Source organism: Alligator mississippiensis, chromosome 16, assembly GCF_030867095.1.
Source record: "Alligator mississippiensis isolate rAllMis1 chromosome 16, rAllMis1, whole genome shotgun sequence".
Classification (NCBI taxonomy): Eukaryota; Metazoa; Chordata; order Crocodylia; family Alligatoridae; genus Alligator; species Alligator mississippiensis.
In genome coordinates this window covers 21,146,547-21,161,631 of record NC_081839.1, presented here as the reverse complement: position 1 = coordinate 21,161,631, position 15,085 = coordinate 21,146,547, and the positions used below count along the sequence as shown (strand labels likewise).

Here is a 15,085-nt window from a genome sequence, read left to right as displayed (position 1 = left end):
AGAGTATCTACCTCTGAACACGGATACTCTGGTCTGAGAAACCCTGGGTGTTAATCATGACATCTGCTTCATCCAGCACAAACACAGAAATCTTCTTCAGATCCATCAACCTCAGTTTGAAACACCAGTCTAGAGTAGTCCCTGGAGTTCCTATTACTATCTGTTCTTCGATGACAGCACCTCTTGGAACTGGAAGATGGGAAAATTACATTAGACTTGACCTCAGGAAAGCAAAATATTTTTATTGCACTTGTAGCAATAAATAGACCAGAATTCTCAATGGTGCACAGTAAAACATGACTATGATTTAACAGCCAATTTTCCAGTCGGCACACTGTAGATAGTACTGAATTTCAAGCAGTCTGCTGGCAATGGTTCTAGAACAAAGTTTTAAATCTGTGTTACTGAAGTTTGATTGTCAGAACTAAGGTTCTTAAGGAATCTGTTTCAAAGAAGCACAGTTACAAAGAGAAACAAGTGCTTTTTCCACTGGAGACTGGGGTGTGCCTTTTCCCCAAGTTACTTACAATTTCTAACCTCACACTAGGGGTGCATCAACAGATTTTTGGGGCTGATACTGAAAGCCGATTTTTAAGGAGGCATATCAAGTGATACCAATCCAATTTCCGATATGCAGCCTGGGAGCTTGAAGAGCAGCATCCCGCTGGTAAGTCTGTTGTGGTGGAAGTGGGGGGGAGGGGGACATGGGGGCCACAGCTAGAGGTCCCTGCAGTGAGGGACGGAGTAGAGGTGGGGCAGGCGCTGCCTAGCCAGAGCAGGGCAAGGTGTGGGACAGAGCCATGGCTCATCTGGGCAGCAGAAGAAAGGGGTGGGGGGGTTCCCTCTGCTGCACGCACCTTGAGTAGCATGGGGGCATGTGCCCCCAAATCTGTGTGGGGCAAGGGAAAGCTTGGGCCAGGGCTGCACAGGGCTCTTCCTGGCCAAACTGTGCTTGGGGAGGATGGTGGCACTGGGAGGGAAGCTGGGGGGGGGGGCCTGCATCCACCCCAAACTTTGCTGTAGCTGTCCCCCCACCAGCACTGCTGCCTGCCCACCCCATGTGCAGCCTGGCCCAGCCCCCACCAGGAAGAACCCAGCACTGCCCTGGCCTCAGCCCACAGCAGCAGACCACCTCTCCCCATGCAGATCCAGGGGCACATGCCCCCTCCCCCCCCCAATGCCCTCCAGGGGTGCGTGCAGCATCAGGAGCTGCTCCCTTCCCCATGCCCACTGGACGACCCACAGCTCCGTCCCACGCCCTGCCCCGTCTGTGCAGTTCCTGCCCCAGTCTTACTCCCTCCATCACCACAGGGGCCTCAATCTTCCTCCCCCCTCCCCTTCCACTACAACAGACTAATGGGGGGGGGGGGAGCTGCCTCAGAGTGATGGAGAGAGACTAATGGGGGAGGGGGAAGGATCTGTGAGGGGAAGGTAAGTGCCTGGGTGTCTGGGTGTGTGCACATCTGTGTGCACGTGGACAAATCTGCGCGCATCTGTGCTCATGGCAGGTGGAGTGTAGTCTGTGTGTGTCCACGTGTAGAGAATGAGTAGAGCATGTGCCTGTCTTCGTGTGTCTGTGCATGCATGTGCCTGTGCACGTATCCATGTTTGTGTGCATCTGTGTGTGCATGCATGCATCTGTGCTCATAGCAGGTAGAGTGTATTTGTCTATGTGTGTCCATGTGCACAGAATGAGTAGAGTGCACACCCATCCACATGTTTGCTTGCATGTGTTTGTGAGTGCATGCGTGCACGTATGCGTGCCTGTGTCTATGTTTATGGTAGGGAAAGTGTGTTTGTCTGTGTGTCCATGTGCAGATAGTGAATGAGTAGAGTGCGCACCCGTCTGTGTGTGCGCATGTGTCTGTGTTCATGGCTGGAGGGAGAGTGTGCTTGTCTCTATGTGTCCATGTGCAGTGAGGGAGTAGAGTGTGCACCTGTCGGTATGCACACTTGTGTGTGTGTGCCTCTGTGTGTGTGTGTGTATGCTTGGCCAGGGTAGGTAGCAGGGAGAAGAGACAGGTATGTACTCCCCCATCCCCAGCCCGGCAGGGTCCACCCAGCCTCCTTCGCCAGCACCAGGAGGGGAAGGGGCCCCTCCCCCATCCCCCTGTAGCCCAGCTCCCATAGTGGGAGGGGGTCTCCAATTTTGTGTTTGCCCAGGGCCCCAGTGCACATTAATCCGCCTCTGGGAGGGGTGGAGCGGGGCCAGACGCGGGGCTCCATCCTTGCCCACCTACGTCATCCTTGATGGGCTATTTGCTAGTTTTCTTTATATTGGTGCTGATCTGATATCGGACCGATGTACTGGTGCACCTCTATCTCACTCCCGTTTTAAACATTGCATATGCAAATGGCCTTGTTAGCATTAAGATCTTACACTCGGAATATATCTACACCTATTGGAATCATGACAAAGTAGGGCTGAAAGGGACCTCAGGAGGACATCTAGTGCAATCCCCTGCTTGAGGCAGAATCAACCACAGCAGTGGTGCTCCTGGTGGTTCCACTCAAGCACAACTTAACTGCTCTAATTCAACTGCTTCCCAGCTCTTAAGGGATCGTTCTTCAAATAGGAACATCATCAAGCTCTTAGCACTTTTCATACATCAGTCTGAAACCACCTACAGCAAAGACTGGTACTATCACTACTTTGGCATCCTAGGAATGCCAAGGAATAGAAAAGGAAAAAGCAAAGATTTCCTCTCGTCAGCGAGCATCAGAGCCAAGGACAGAACCCAGGCTTCCCACATCTCACTGCAATGCCCTGACTACTGGACCACACTGCTGCTTAACTCAGAATTTCAGATCCTGCTGTGGGCACTAGGCCTGTGCGAATAGGGAACTATTTGATTTGGATTAGGCTGATTCGGATGCCAGATAATTGATTTGGAGATCCAAATAGTTTTTCTGATTCGATTCGGCCAAATCGCTTCGGAAGATATGGAGATTCAACCAGAGAGTATAATGGGGAATCAATTAAATATCTATAACTTTGTTGTCTTTTGGCTGATTCAGATGAAGCTTGCAGGAATGATAGCCTCTGGTGAGAGCATGACATAGGCTAAGTTTCAAGGTGATACATGCAGGGGTTTCTGGAAAACTGCACCTCAAAGTCCTGAAAGCAAAACTCATGTCACGTGTGTGTGTTAAGTCACAGTGGGGTGAAAACTACAGGGATGGTAGCTCTTGCTGAGGCCACTAAGACTGCCAAGTTTCAAGGAGATAGGTGCAGGGGTTTGTGGGAAACTGTACCTCAAGCTGTGGACAAGCAAAACTTGCGACATGGGTGACACTGTGGGTGTTAAGGCGCAGCAGGGTGAAAACTGCAGGCCTGCTAGCCCCTGCCAAGGCCACAAAGCCTGCCAGCTGTCAAGGAGATCGGTGCAGGGGGAGTCTGGGGCCCTGCAACTGACTGTGCTTGTGCAACTGACTGTCTCTGTCTTGGAGCAGAAGCAGTTCCCAGCTCTGTATTGATTCTTTCCTCTCCCTAGTTTATGGTTTTGTAGGTGTTAATCCTTGCTCATTAACTCATTATCTAGTAGCTAGCTACTGCATATTGAGCTGGTCCCTGAGTGAATCATGACTGATTGGTAACACAGTAGCTTGTCTCCCCCCCTCTCCCCGCCCCCCCCCCAAGAGAGAGACAGTTGCACAAGTACCCATGTGAGGAGTTTTGGCTGTCAGCAGCTAGAGGTGCAGGGCCCCAGGACCCAGAAGCTCTGCACCTATCTCCTTGACAGCTGGCAGGTGTCGTGGCCTCAGCAGGGGCTAGCAGGTCTGCAGCTTTCATCCTGCTGCGCCTTAACACGCACAGTGTCACGCATGTCAAAAGTTTTGCTTGTCTGCAGCTTGAGGTACAGTTTACCCCAAACCCCTGCACCTATCTCCTTGACACTTGGCAGACTTTGTGGCCTCCACAGTGGCTATCATCCCTGCAGTTTTCACCCCGCTGTGCCTTAACACACACACAGTGTCACCTATGTCATGAGTTTTGCTTGTCAACAGTTTAAGGTGCAGTTTCCCAGAAATCCCTGCACCTATCTCCTTGAAACTTGGCAGGCTTTGTGGCCTCACCAGGGGCTACCATCTCAGCAGTTTTGACCCCACTGTGGCTTAACACACACGTGACATGAGTTTTGCTTTCAGAATTTGAGGTGCAGTTTCCCCCCAAATCCCTCCACATATCTCTTGAAACTTGGCACGCATCATGCTCTCAGTAGAGGCTACCATGCCTGCAAGTTTCAGCTGAATCAGCCAAAAGACAACAAAGTTATAGATATTTCACTGATTCCCCATTACACACTGTGGCTGAATTTCCAAATCTTTTCTAAATCAATTCGGAAAGCCTAAAGCTTCCAGCAATTCAATTCGGATTTGTAGATTTGGCCTCCAAATCATCCCCAAATCCAAATCATGATCCAAAGCTTTGCACAGCCCTAGTGAGCACTACACTCCTTATGAAACATCTTTACTCCATGCAAGGTAGCAATTATTAAAGCACAGAAACTTCCCAGGATCTCTTAGAGGAGGGGAAAAAAAGATTTTGACAAAATGTGATACTTATTGAATCTAATTCTAGGGAATACCAAGCACCAAAATACAGAATAAAAGCCAATATATCTGGAGACATTTGTTTGGTCATTTAAAATACTTAAATATACTAACAAGCAGCTGTTACCCAAAAAGAGAAAACAACCATTTCAGAGAACCAAACTGCAGCTTCAACTGTGTTCCCTAAGCAAAAAAAAACCAAAAAAAGCTTTACACAATCCAGAGTGATCATCTACTAACTAGTTCAGATTGAACCTACTTAACAAAAGCATGATTATAGGCAGGGTATAGTAGAACAGAAGTGCTGTAATCAGGTCTCTAGACATGATAGCATACATTGTGGAAAAGACAGTACGAGGCTGTCCAGGAAAATCTGGAGGCAGAAATTAAGAATTTAGTTCTGATTTATGACAGCCTGAAACCCTTTAAGAACAAAGGCACAGATGTAAAAAATAGCAACTGACATATGGTGACAAGACTGACATACTTTATAACAGTACAAAAAATTAAACATGTGCCCAAAAATAAAAGTTCTAATTAGACTGTGTACTTCACGCTACTTTGTATGGGTCTCTTACACACAGGTTAATGCTTGTGGTAGTAATGGATTCCAGTTCTCACTGGGGCCTCTGAGTGTTACTGGAATATAAATGCGATAATATATATACCACTATTAAATCTTTCCTGCATCTTCTGATGAGAGTGAACATAACGTACCTTTGTTTCCTCGGACAGCATACGCAACTCTGACATCAGCACAGAATTTTCCCATCTGCTCAACTACTCGTCCAGTCTGCAGAGCCAACTCAAAGGTTGGAGCTAAGCAAAGGCACTTGCAGATAGGCAATGAACAAATGGTTAAGGAGCAAGAGGTGAACAAGACAGAAGACATGATGTACATTTTTCTAGTCAAAAGGGAAACTTTAAAGAATGAGTTCAAGAAAGCAGTCATGTGACAAAAGACTATGTAAAGCTGTACTCTGCTAGAAAAAGGTTATTTTATACCAGATGGCAGCATCTCATGTATTTGCAATAATCAAACAAATGAAAAAGCAGAAGATGGAGAACCTGATGCTAAATAAATTGTGTATCAGTTCTAAGCTTAAGAAAAGTATTTAATGGCCATGTACATGCTAGCTATCTGGTTATCATATACCTGAATGATGTGGTTAACTGTTTTTGGACTTTATTAGCAAAATAAAAATGGCAATAAGCTTAAAAGTGAATGTGAAACTGAATAAATCTTTTTGCTCATAAATTCATCGCCAGTATTTATGGAGGTGTAATGCAACCTGCTTCTGGAATTTGGATAAAACTGGTAGATTCAGCTAGCATGGGTGAGAATAGGGAAAAGTGGAAGCTCTTTGCACGCTGTAACATTTCACTTTCAAAACAGGTTAGCTTATCCTGAAATCCAATAAGGATGCTTGAACTAGTAACAGCAATTAAGTGAAAATTAAAATTGCAAATAGTTATTCTTCAAGCTCATCTCCACATTTCCCCAGACTTAAAATCTGGCCTAAATCCACAGTAGGTAAATAGGTAAAATATTTTTTGTAAGCAATGTCTTTGGTTGGAGCTTTTAAAAGTCTATCTGATGCTGTGCAATGGTTTCTGCTTTATAATATGAATGATTTCACTGTAATCACATTTTATTACAAAAAGCATCTATACCCAAAATTCTAAATAGACTAAGCTTTCAAGATAAATAAATAAGATTTATACTGTAACTGCCTGAATACTTCAGCTGTAGCAACATCATAAAACTCAAGAAAAGCCAAGGGATATAGAACCAGCAACACAGTTTGTTTTAAAAAAAATGGAGTTAAAAGAAGTTTCAAGCGCTGCAGCAACCCCAAGTCTCTCCCTACCTTATGCTTTTTTACAATTATTTCCCTACTTTTATGAAATATTTTGTCCCATTATTGTGTGAAAGACTCACGAATTGGGAACTGAGGGTATTTATACACATGCTTTGGGAGTGGGGTGGGGTGAGCTTTAATTAGAGTGGCTCTAAGAGCCGCTCTAATTAAAGCGCCCAGAGCATCTTGTGTATCAGTGTCCCTGTGCCAACTAACTGGGTGCCCACCAACTGATTGCATCTGGCCCAAGGCTGTCCCATGGCGCTCCACATGAGGCTGAACCTTGCCTGCTCCCACCCTGTGCCTGCCAAAGAGCACTGCCCTGGCCCCAGCCAATGCGCATAGCTTCCCAGTGGGGCTGCTGCTGCAACCACCTGGGAACTGCTTCGCTCCCCCACCTCCAATGGCTCCTCCTCCTCCTGCCCCTGCCCAGGCAGCAGGTGGGGGGTTGCAGAGCTGCATCTGGGTGCCTCCTACTCCAGTTCCAGCTCCAGCATGTGGGGCTTCAGCTCCTAGCTGCCTTTCACCAGGTGGCTCCTGGAGCTAGAGCCCCGCATGCTGGGGCAGGAGTTGCCGGGTTGCAGCTTTCCCCACACCTGGCTGGATAGCTGCTGCCTGGCACATGTCCCCACAGCTTCCCCATATTACCTGCTGCCCAGAGCAGCAGGGGCAGGAAAAGCCACTGAAGGCGGAGGGAGCTGAGTAGTACCTGGATGGTGGCTGGAGCCAGGGCAGTGCTGTCTGATGGGTGTGGGTGGGAGCATGGCTCCAGACACCTGGAGCAGGAACGGGCATGGCTCAGTCTCATGGTTCAGTTCAATGTAGGATGGCAAAACACACCTGCACTTCCCAGGGGCAAGCTCTGCTGCATGTACCTCCTGTCCTCTCCTCCCTCTTTCCCCCCACCCCAAACAGGTTCCCAGAACCTAGTGCACCAGCACCCGCCACACACATGTGCATACTCACCCCCCACCATACATAAGAGTAAGACTTTAATTTGAGTTATTATGCAATCACCTTTATATGCACTACAAAAACCATAAATCAGGACAAAAATATTTTTTGAAATAAAGTTAAAATATGTTATAGTAGATACTTGATTTTAGTATACAGTAAAAGTTCCATTAACCAGCACCTTACAAGCCAGCATACTTTATTAACAGGCATGCCGGCTTGTAAGGTAAAGTGAAACCGGAAATGCCCGCCGTGGCACTTCTGGTTTCTTCAAGCCCCCACAGCCCGAGGCAAAGCAGCCTGCGCTGCTGAGCCCATATGGCCTGGAGGCATAACAGGCTGCACAGGGCCCGCCTCCCTGTCCCACGGGGCCTGCAGGAGGGTTGGTGATACTGCGGAAGGGGCGGCGACGCCCCAGATGCAGTGGGAGAAGTGGTGGCCCAAACAGGCAAGGATGCCTTTTTGGGCAGCTCAATTAACCGGCATATTTTGTTATCTGGCATCCCTGATTCCCAGGGGATGCTGGATAGCAGAGCTTTTACTGTACAATGTTTTTTATCTATAGTTTGTTAAAATGGTATCTGGTGAAAGATTTTATTTGTGCTTCCCTCAACTGCTCACCAGAACTCATTAAGTAGCCCTCCAGCTGAAATAATTACCCACCCCTGATGCAGTTTAAGATGCCACATATTCTCTCTTTAGTATATATGTAAACAACCCCTCCCAAATTAGTCTTTTTCTGCCCAAGTTACCTGTGGATATTTCACTGCTGCATTAACTCTGCTTAGCATGGCCAGGGCAAAAGCTGCAGTTTTTCCTGTCCCTGACTGGCTTTGTGCTATAAGATTTTGAGGTCTGCAAGACAACAGAACAGCTTAGTTACGGATAAAGTTTTATAATTAAAACCATAAACATTACAACACTATACAAGCGTATATGGTACTCAATAAACACAGATCAGGATCCCTTATTCCAAAGAGTTTGCATTCCAAATAGAACAAGAAAAAAGTACAAGGTAGTAGCTCAACAGAAGTTTGTGGACATGCAAAATGGGGTTTCTAGAGAGACTGTCTAAAGTCAGACACTCCTTTTTATTTTGGGATGCCACGAAAGTACAAGCCCACTCAACACAGCTCACAAAGACACTCCTGGACCCAGAGGAACAGACTTCCATCTTCAGCTCCCTCTGTGCAAAAATGAAGTTTATTTCCTACCTATGAGGACTTTTTACCATCTAGTACCATCTACACTTTTCCCAGAGCCTGACAAAGGGACTTTGATCCCGAAAGCTTGCAGAAAAGGACAATTTTCTTGCCATTTTCCAGTTGGTCTAATAAAAGGTATCATTTTGGAACCAAGAGTTCTAGTTTTTTGCAAGCCCATTGTCCCATTTTAGGCACCTGTGAAGTACTTGAAATGACACTTTTTCCCAGGACAATCGGGGCAAATTTGAGTTAATTGCCATTCAAGCTGTATGTAAGCCCCATGCCTGTTTTGATTCTTGTCAAAACCCAGGACCATCAGATCCAGGGTAAACCTAACTTCTGCTTTAACCTTACTTAAAAGGGGGATTTTAGGAAAGGAGAGAAGACATGAAAAGTATGCCCTAAACAAGAGGCAGCATAGATAGGATGACTGGGGTGGGAGGACCAGGACCAGGGCGCAGGCACCCATGGGGAGCAACATCTGGGTTGGCCACCTGTTGCTAACAGCCTTATGTCCTCCTGCTGCAGTCACTACCAAAACCCATGCTGCATGTGGCAGCCCCAAAGAGCTGGCTGGTGGAGCCATGGGTGCCGTACAGGCAGAGCCTTTCCTAGGGTATGGTGAATCGGGGAAATCGCCTCAGGTCCCGTGCTTTGACATCCTGGCTCTGAGGGCTGTGGCAAAGTTGCTGCCTAGTAGGGGTGTGCGAAGCAGGTTGTATTCGATTTGAATTCGGCTCGATTTGGGGGACAGTGATTTGATTCACTGATTCAGATCACTGTCCCAATTTGATTTGGGCACCATACTTCAAGAAAGAAGTTGATAAATTTGAGAGGGTCCAGAGAAGGGCTGCTCATATGGTTAGGGGCTTACAGGACAAGCCCTATGGGGAGAGACTGAGGGACCTGTACCTCTTCAGCCTCTGCAAGAGAAGGCTGAGAGAGGTGATCTTGTGGCCACCTACAAATTCATTAGGGGGACACAGCAAGGTATCGGAGATGCTCTTTTCATCAGGGCGCCTCTTGGGGTAACAAAGAACAACTGTCACAAACTGACAGAGAGCACATTTAGGATAGATATGAGGAAAAATTTCTTCACAGTAAGGATGGCCCAAATTTGGAGTGGGCTCTCCCCTACCTTGGGGGAGGTGGTGCTCTCCCCTACCTTGGGGGTCTTTAAGAGAAGGCTGGATAGGCATCTGACTGAGGTCATCTGACTACAGCACTCTTTCCTGCCTAGGCAGGGGGTCAGGCTCGATGATCTGTAGAGGTCCCTTCCGACCCTAGCATCTATGAATCTATGATTCAGCTGAATCCAAATCTGAAGATTCGATTCTGATTCAGAGAATCAGTGATTCGGCCATAGACACAGGTTTAAAGATTTTTTCTACATACCTTGAGGTAGCAGGCGTGGCTCATGAACATTGTGATGCTGGGGTGGGCGGATGGAGCGTCCTACAGGAGCACAGGGGGGCCCCCACGTGCTTGGTGGCAGATACAGAAGTGAACCAGAAGTATTTCCGGTCCACTTCCAGATCTGCTACTGAGCGCGCGCACGGGGCACGCCCCCCCCCCACCTGGCTCAGCAATCAGCCATGGGGGGACCCCGGGAGCACCCCCAGACCCAGGAGGCACCAGTCACCGAGCCAAGAAGAGGGTCCCCCACGCGCTCCATGGCAGACCCGGAAGTGGACCGGAAGTGCTTCTGGCCCACTTCTGGGTCCACAGCTGAGCACACTGGGAACCCCTCCACGCTCCTGTGGGAAGCTCCATTCACCCCACCATCTCAGCGTCCATGAGCCATGCTGGTACCTTGAAGTATGTAGAAAAAACATATAAGGCTGCATCTATGTCTGAATCGTCAAATCTCTACGAATTGAATCGGAGGCTTCTGATTCTATTTGGAGAGATTAATGGGTCTCTTGATTCGATTCAGATTTGGAGAACTGGCCGCTGAATCGGGCCGAATCTCCTCTGAATCGAACCAGCAACCGAAGCTTTGCATAGCCCTACTCCCTAGCACCCACCCTGCAGCACAGCCTGGCCTGGAGCCCCTGCAAGGCTGCTGAGCATTGAGCACTGAAACTCACTGAAGTCCCACTGCAAGGGCATCCCCCAACCCAGCCCAGCCCAGCCCAGCCCAGCCCAGCCCAGCCCAGCCCAGCCCAGCCCTTGCCTCAGCTACCCCATGCTGCAGGCAGTCCCCTGGTGCCGGCTGTGCCAGCGGCAGCACCCTCAGCACCAGGGCCACCGTCTCCACCCTGCTCTATAAAAATGTTAAGGGGGCCCTGCACAGGCTGATTTTTCCTGGGCCCCACACCTCCCTAGGGTTGGTCCTGCAGGGGCCATTCCCAGCCAAGTCCAGCCTCTGCAAGGAGGGGATGGAGCCTAGCCACAGGCCTCTGCACTGCCCTGTCCTGCCCCACTATCAGGGCTCCTGGGAGTCCCGGGGTGCGTGTGTGTGTTTGGGGTGGGGTGTACTGCATGTGTGTGGGGTGCGTGTCACAAGCCTGGGCACACCAGAGCTCCCGCCCTCCCCAGGTGCTGAGGAGCCCCTGCCAGACCTGCCTAGGCTCAGCCTGAAGGAGAGGCTGAGGATCTTAAACTTGATGTTACAAGACATGGAAGAGCAGTAGAAAAATCTCAGAGAGAGCCTGATGACACAAAGGATGACATGCAGATAACTTTGGAAGGGGCATTTAGAATCTGCCAGGGTATGGGAAAAGGCAATAGGCAGAGAGGTTAGAGAGAAAAAGGTTATAAAATGCTTTTGTTCTTAGTGTCTAAACAGCATGTTTTATCCATTATTTTGCAAGTACTTACGGGTGGGCTACCATCATAGGAAGGGCAGTCTCCTGGATCTTTGATGGTCTGTTGAAACCCATGGCATAAACCCCATGGAGTAACTCCTCCTTTCTGTCAAAAGAAAGATGAATTAGTTACAAGCAAGTGACTAAGATACCCTAGTACATATAATTTAGGTAACAGAACAAAAAGCATCCAAACTCACTCCCTTCCTTATTCTCATTTTCTCCCAAAATATTGTTGTTGTTTTGTTATTCCCCAATGTTTTGTGTAAATAAGCAGTCATAGCAAGACTCTATATGAAGCTGGTGGATCCACCAGAAAGTAAATCAAAAGCCTTATTCACACATGTAATGGAAATCCTAGAACTCCAGCAGAATGTGGTTTTCCATTCATTGAGCCTTAACAGGGACAGCTGAATTCATTATGCAAAATTCAAGGTACAAAGGACCCTTTAAATGTGCCAACTTGTAACTGCTGTTTTCTTTCCTCACAATAAATAATAGCTCAATCAAAATGAACAAAACTCTTCCATTTAAAGTTTTCACCATAGAGAAGTCAAGTTAGTTACCAGTGACAGCTGCATATATCCAAAATGCATCCTGTTAAAAGTGTTGAATATCAGTACCTTACATAGGTAGGCAGCCATTAGTACCAATGTTTTTAGTAAGATCAATTACTTCACCTTCCACAGAAATGCAACTGCTTCTGGATACATCTTTGTTAGCACTATCAAAAATCGAAGGAGAGTTCAGGAAAAGAAGAAAACAGTCTATTAACTGCAAAATACAAGGGGAGTGCAAGGAAGCTTGGATGCAACTGCCAGTATAAGAATTGTATTAGTTAGAGGTGCACTGATACATCAGTCTGATATCGGACCTGCACCAATATAAAAAAAAGTTTCTGCGTCAGAAATTGGCCTGATGTGGCTGATAATTTGTCCGATAAATGCCCATGCCTGCACGCAGGCCATAGGCAGTGAGGAGCACAACCCGGCAGTGTGGAGTGCTGCATGCAGCTGGTAAGTCTGGTGTGGGGGGAGGGGAAGGAGAGGGGGGATGGACGTGGGGGGGTGGGCAGATCAAGGTCCCCGCAGTGAGGGAGGGTGTGGGGTTGGGGCTGCCCAACCAGGGCCGGGGTGGGATGGAGGTGCAGCTATTCGGGGGGGGCGCTGGAAGGGAGAAGGAGGAGGGGGAGGGGCAGGTCCTGCCACTGCACACAGCTTATCTGGTGCTCATCTGGTGGCTCCCATCGCTGCTCCCCCCCACTCATCCAAGAGGGCATGGAGGGGGTGTGTGCCCCTGGATCTGCGTGGGATGGGCTGGGGCCAGGCAGATCTGGGGGTACACCGCCCCCAGGCGAGTGGCGGGAGCAGTGGTGGGAGCTGCCAGATAAGCACTGGATGAGCCGCATGCAGTGGCAGGACCTGTGCCCCCCCGATGAGCTGCCCCCCTGACGAGCTGCGTGCAGCAGCAGGACCTGTGCCCCCCTGATGAGCTGCGCCTGTCCCAGCCCCAGCCCGAAGTTGCAGCCCACCCCGTGCCCCACAGATTTGGGGGGGGGGGGGGGGTGGCGGCGGCACATGCCCTTTCCCCCAAAGAGCCATTTGCAGCTCTGTTCCGTGCCCCTCCCCACCCCGGCTGGTCAGCACCTGTCCCAGCCCCAGCTCCAACCCCATTCCCTCCCTCACTGCAGGGACCTTGATCTGCCCCACCCGACACCCTTTCCCTCCCCTTCCACCATACCAGACTTACCAGCTAGACGTAGCTCTTCAAGCTGAAGAGCTGAGTATTGGAAATCAGATTGATATCGGTCGATATGCCTCCTTAAAAATTGGCTATTGGTATTGGCCCACCCCTAGTATTAGCATACGTGAAATTACCTGAACCACAAGTCATAAACATAAACAGATACTAATTTTCTCCTTTTAAAAAATAAAATTAAATAAAACAGACGAAATGGTTTGTTTAACAAGCCACCCTAGATAAGACACTCGGTTAAGGATCAAGAAGTCTTGTAAGTCTAAAAAGCAAATTCTATACCAATGTTTTCTTGTAGGAATCAGCCCCTATTGCTGACCACTACGCAAAGGAAACCCCACATTCAGCTAAGCTACCACAGTATGCCAAACAAAATTTGAGGCAACCACTCCATCTCCCAAACCACCTTTACCCAATTACCTACCTAAAAATAGTTTGGGGAACTTCCCCTATATAAGAAACAGGTGTTTCAGGATACAAAAATGCTTTAAAAAGAGGGGTAGAGTACACAGAGATTTTTTGGGCTGATACCAATGGCCGATTTTTAACAAGCCATATCAGCTGGTACTGATCCAATTTCCAATATGCGACTGGGCAGCTTGGAGAGCAGCATCCAGCTGGTAAGTCTGTTGTGGAGGAAGGGGACAGGGAAGGGGTGTGGGGTGCAGATCGAGGCCCCTGCGGTGAGGGACAGAGTGAGGCTGTGGCAGGCACTGCACAGCCAGGGTGGGGTACGGGATGGAGCTGCGATCAGCTCATCCAGAGGGTGCGGGGAATGGAGTGGTGGTGGCAGCTTCTGCTGTTGCACGCACCCTGAGAGGGCATGTTCCCCTGGATTTGTGCAAGGGGTGAGGGTGGGCTTTTGCTGTGGGCTCAGGCTGGGGTGGCACTGGGCTCTTCCTGGTTGGGGAGGGTTGAACCGAGCTGTGCTCAGGGCAGGAAGGGGGTTGGGGTGGCTGCAACCCCCCCACAGTGAAGAGCCTAGTGCCAGCCCAGCCTCAGCCCACAGAGGCAGCCCGCCCTCGCCCCGCATGCAGATCTGGAGGCACATGTCCCCCATGCCCTCCTGATGCTGTACACACCCCAGGAGCCGCCCCCCACACCTCCTGGATGAGCCGCTCACGGCTGTGCTGCACCTGCCCCTGCCCCACTCCCTCCCTCACCACTGGGGCCTTGATCTACCTCTCACCCCCCGCCCCCAACGCCCCTTCTCTACCACAGACATACCAGCCAGACCCAGTTGCTCTTCACTCTGCCAGGCTGTGCTCCTGGCCGCCTGCGTGCACAGGGCATTTATCGGCCACATTATCAGCTACATCAGCCAAAAAAAGCCAATTGCCAATGCAGTCAATTTTTCTTATATCGGTGTTGATTCAATATAGGACTGATGTGTTGGTGCACCTCTATTTAAAAATATTCTGCTTTTCAAATGCTTGAATGTCTTAGTTCAGATACTGCTCCACCTGCTATATATGCCACCCTGCTGAGCAGACACACGGCTACATGCAATCTTTTAAAAATCTTTCAGCTGCATTAAGCTGAAACTCTAGTTGAACGGAGACAGAGGAAAAGTTACCACCACTACTTCCTATCACACACTGGGGTTTCCTTGGAAACCCTGCATCCACAAAAATAACTATGTCTCAATATGTTTGCAAAATATCTGTGATCCAAGAGTACTGCATATGGTCTGTATGAGAAGACACATTAACTATATAAACAAACTGTGTATTTTAGTATATATATTTACCAAGGTTTAAACAGTTTCCAAACATGCTTGTAGGATGTTTTCTTTTCCAGCTTGTCAAGAAAAAAAGAAAACTCCATAGTCTTTTCTAAGGTGCTTATATCACTACTATATTTTTAAATTATTGCTGTAATACACTGGGTAACCACCATGAGTGGAATCTGGTAAGTGGAGGTAAAAAATCAGATATAAATATAA

At 48.6% G+C, this 15,085-nt stretch overlaps 1 protein-coding gene across 1 annotated transcript in view; it reads right to left on the bottom strand.

The window, feature by feature from the left end:
- Positions 1–15,085, bottom strand: part of DDX25 (DEAD-box helicase 25) — a 38,466-nt gene that overhangs the window by 13,300 nt on the left and 10,081 nt on the right. The window contains exons 4-7 of the mRNA XM_019490083.2: positions 11,399–11,491; positions 8,123–8,225; positions 5,272–5,386; positions 12–189 (exon numbers count right to left, since the gene is read on the bottom strand). Coding sequence (XP_019345628.1) covers positions 12–189; positions 5,272–5,386; positions 8,123–8,225; positions 11,399–11,460 — 458 coding nt within the window. The 5' untranslated portion in view covers positions 11,461–11,491. The remainder of the gene's footprint in view (positions 1–11; positions 190–5,271; positions 5,387–8,122; positions 8,226–11,398; positions 11,492–15,085) is intronic.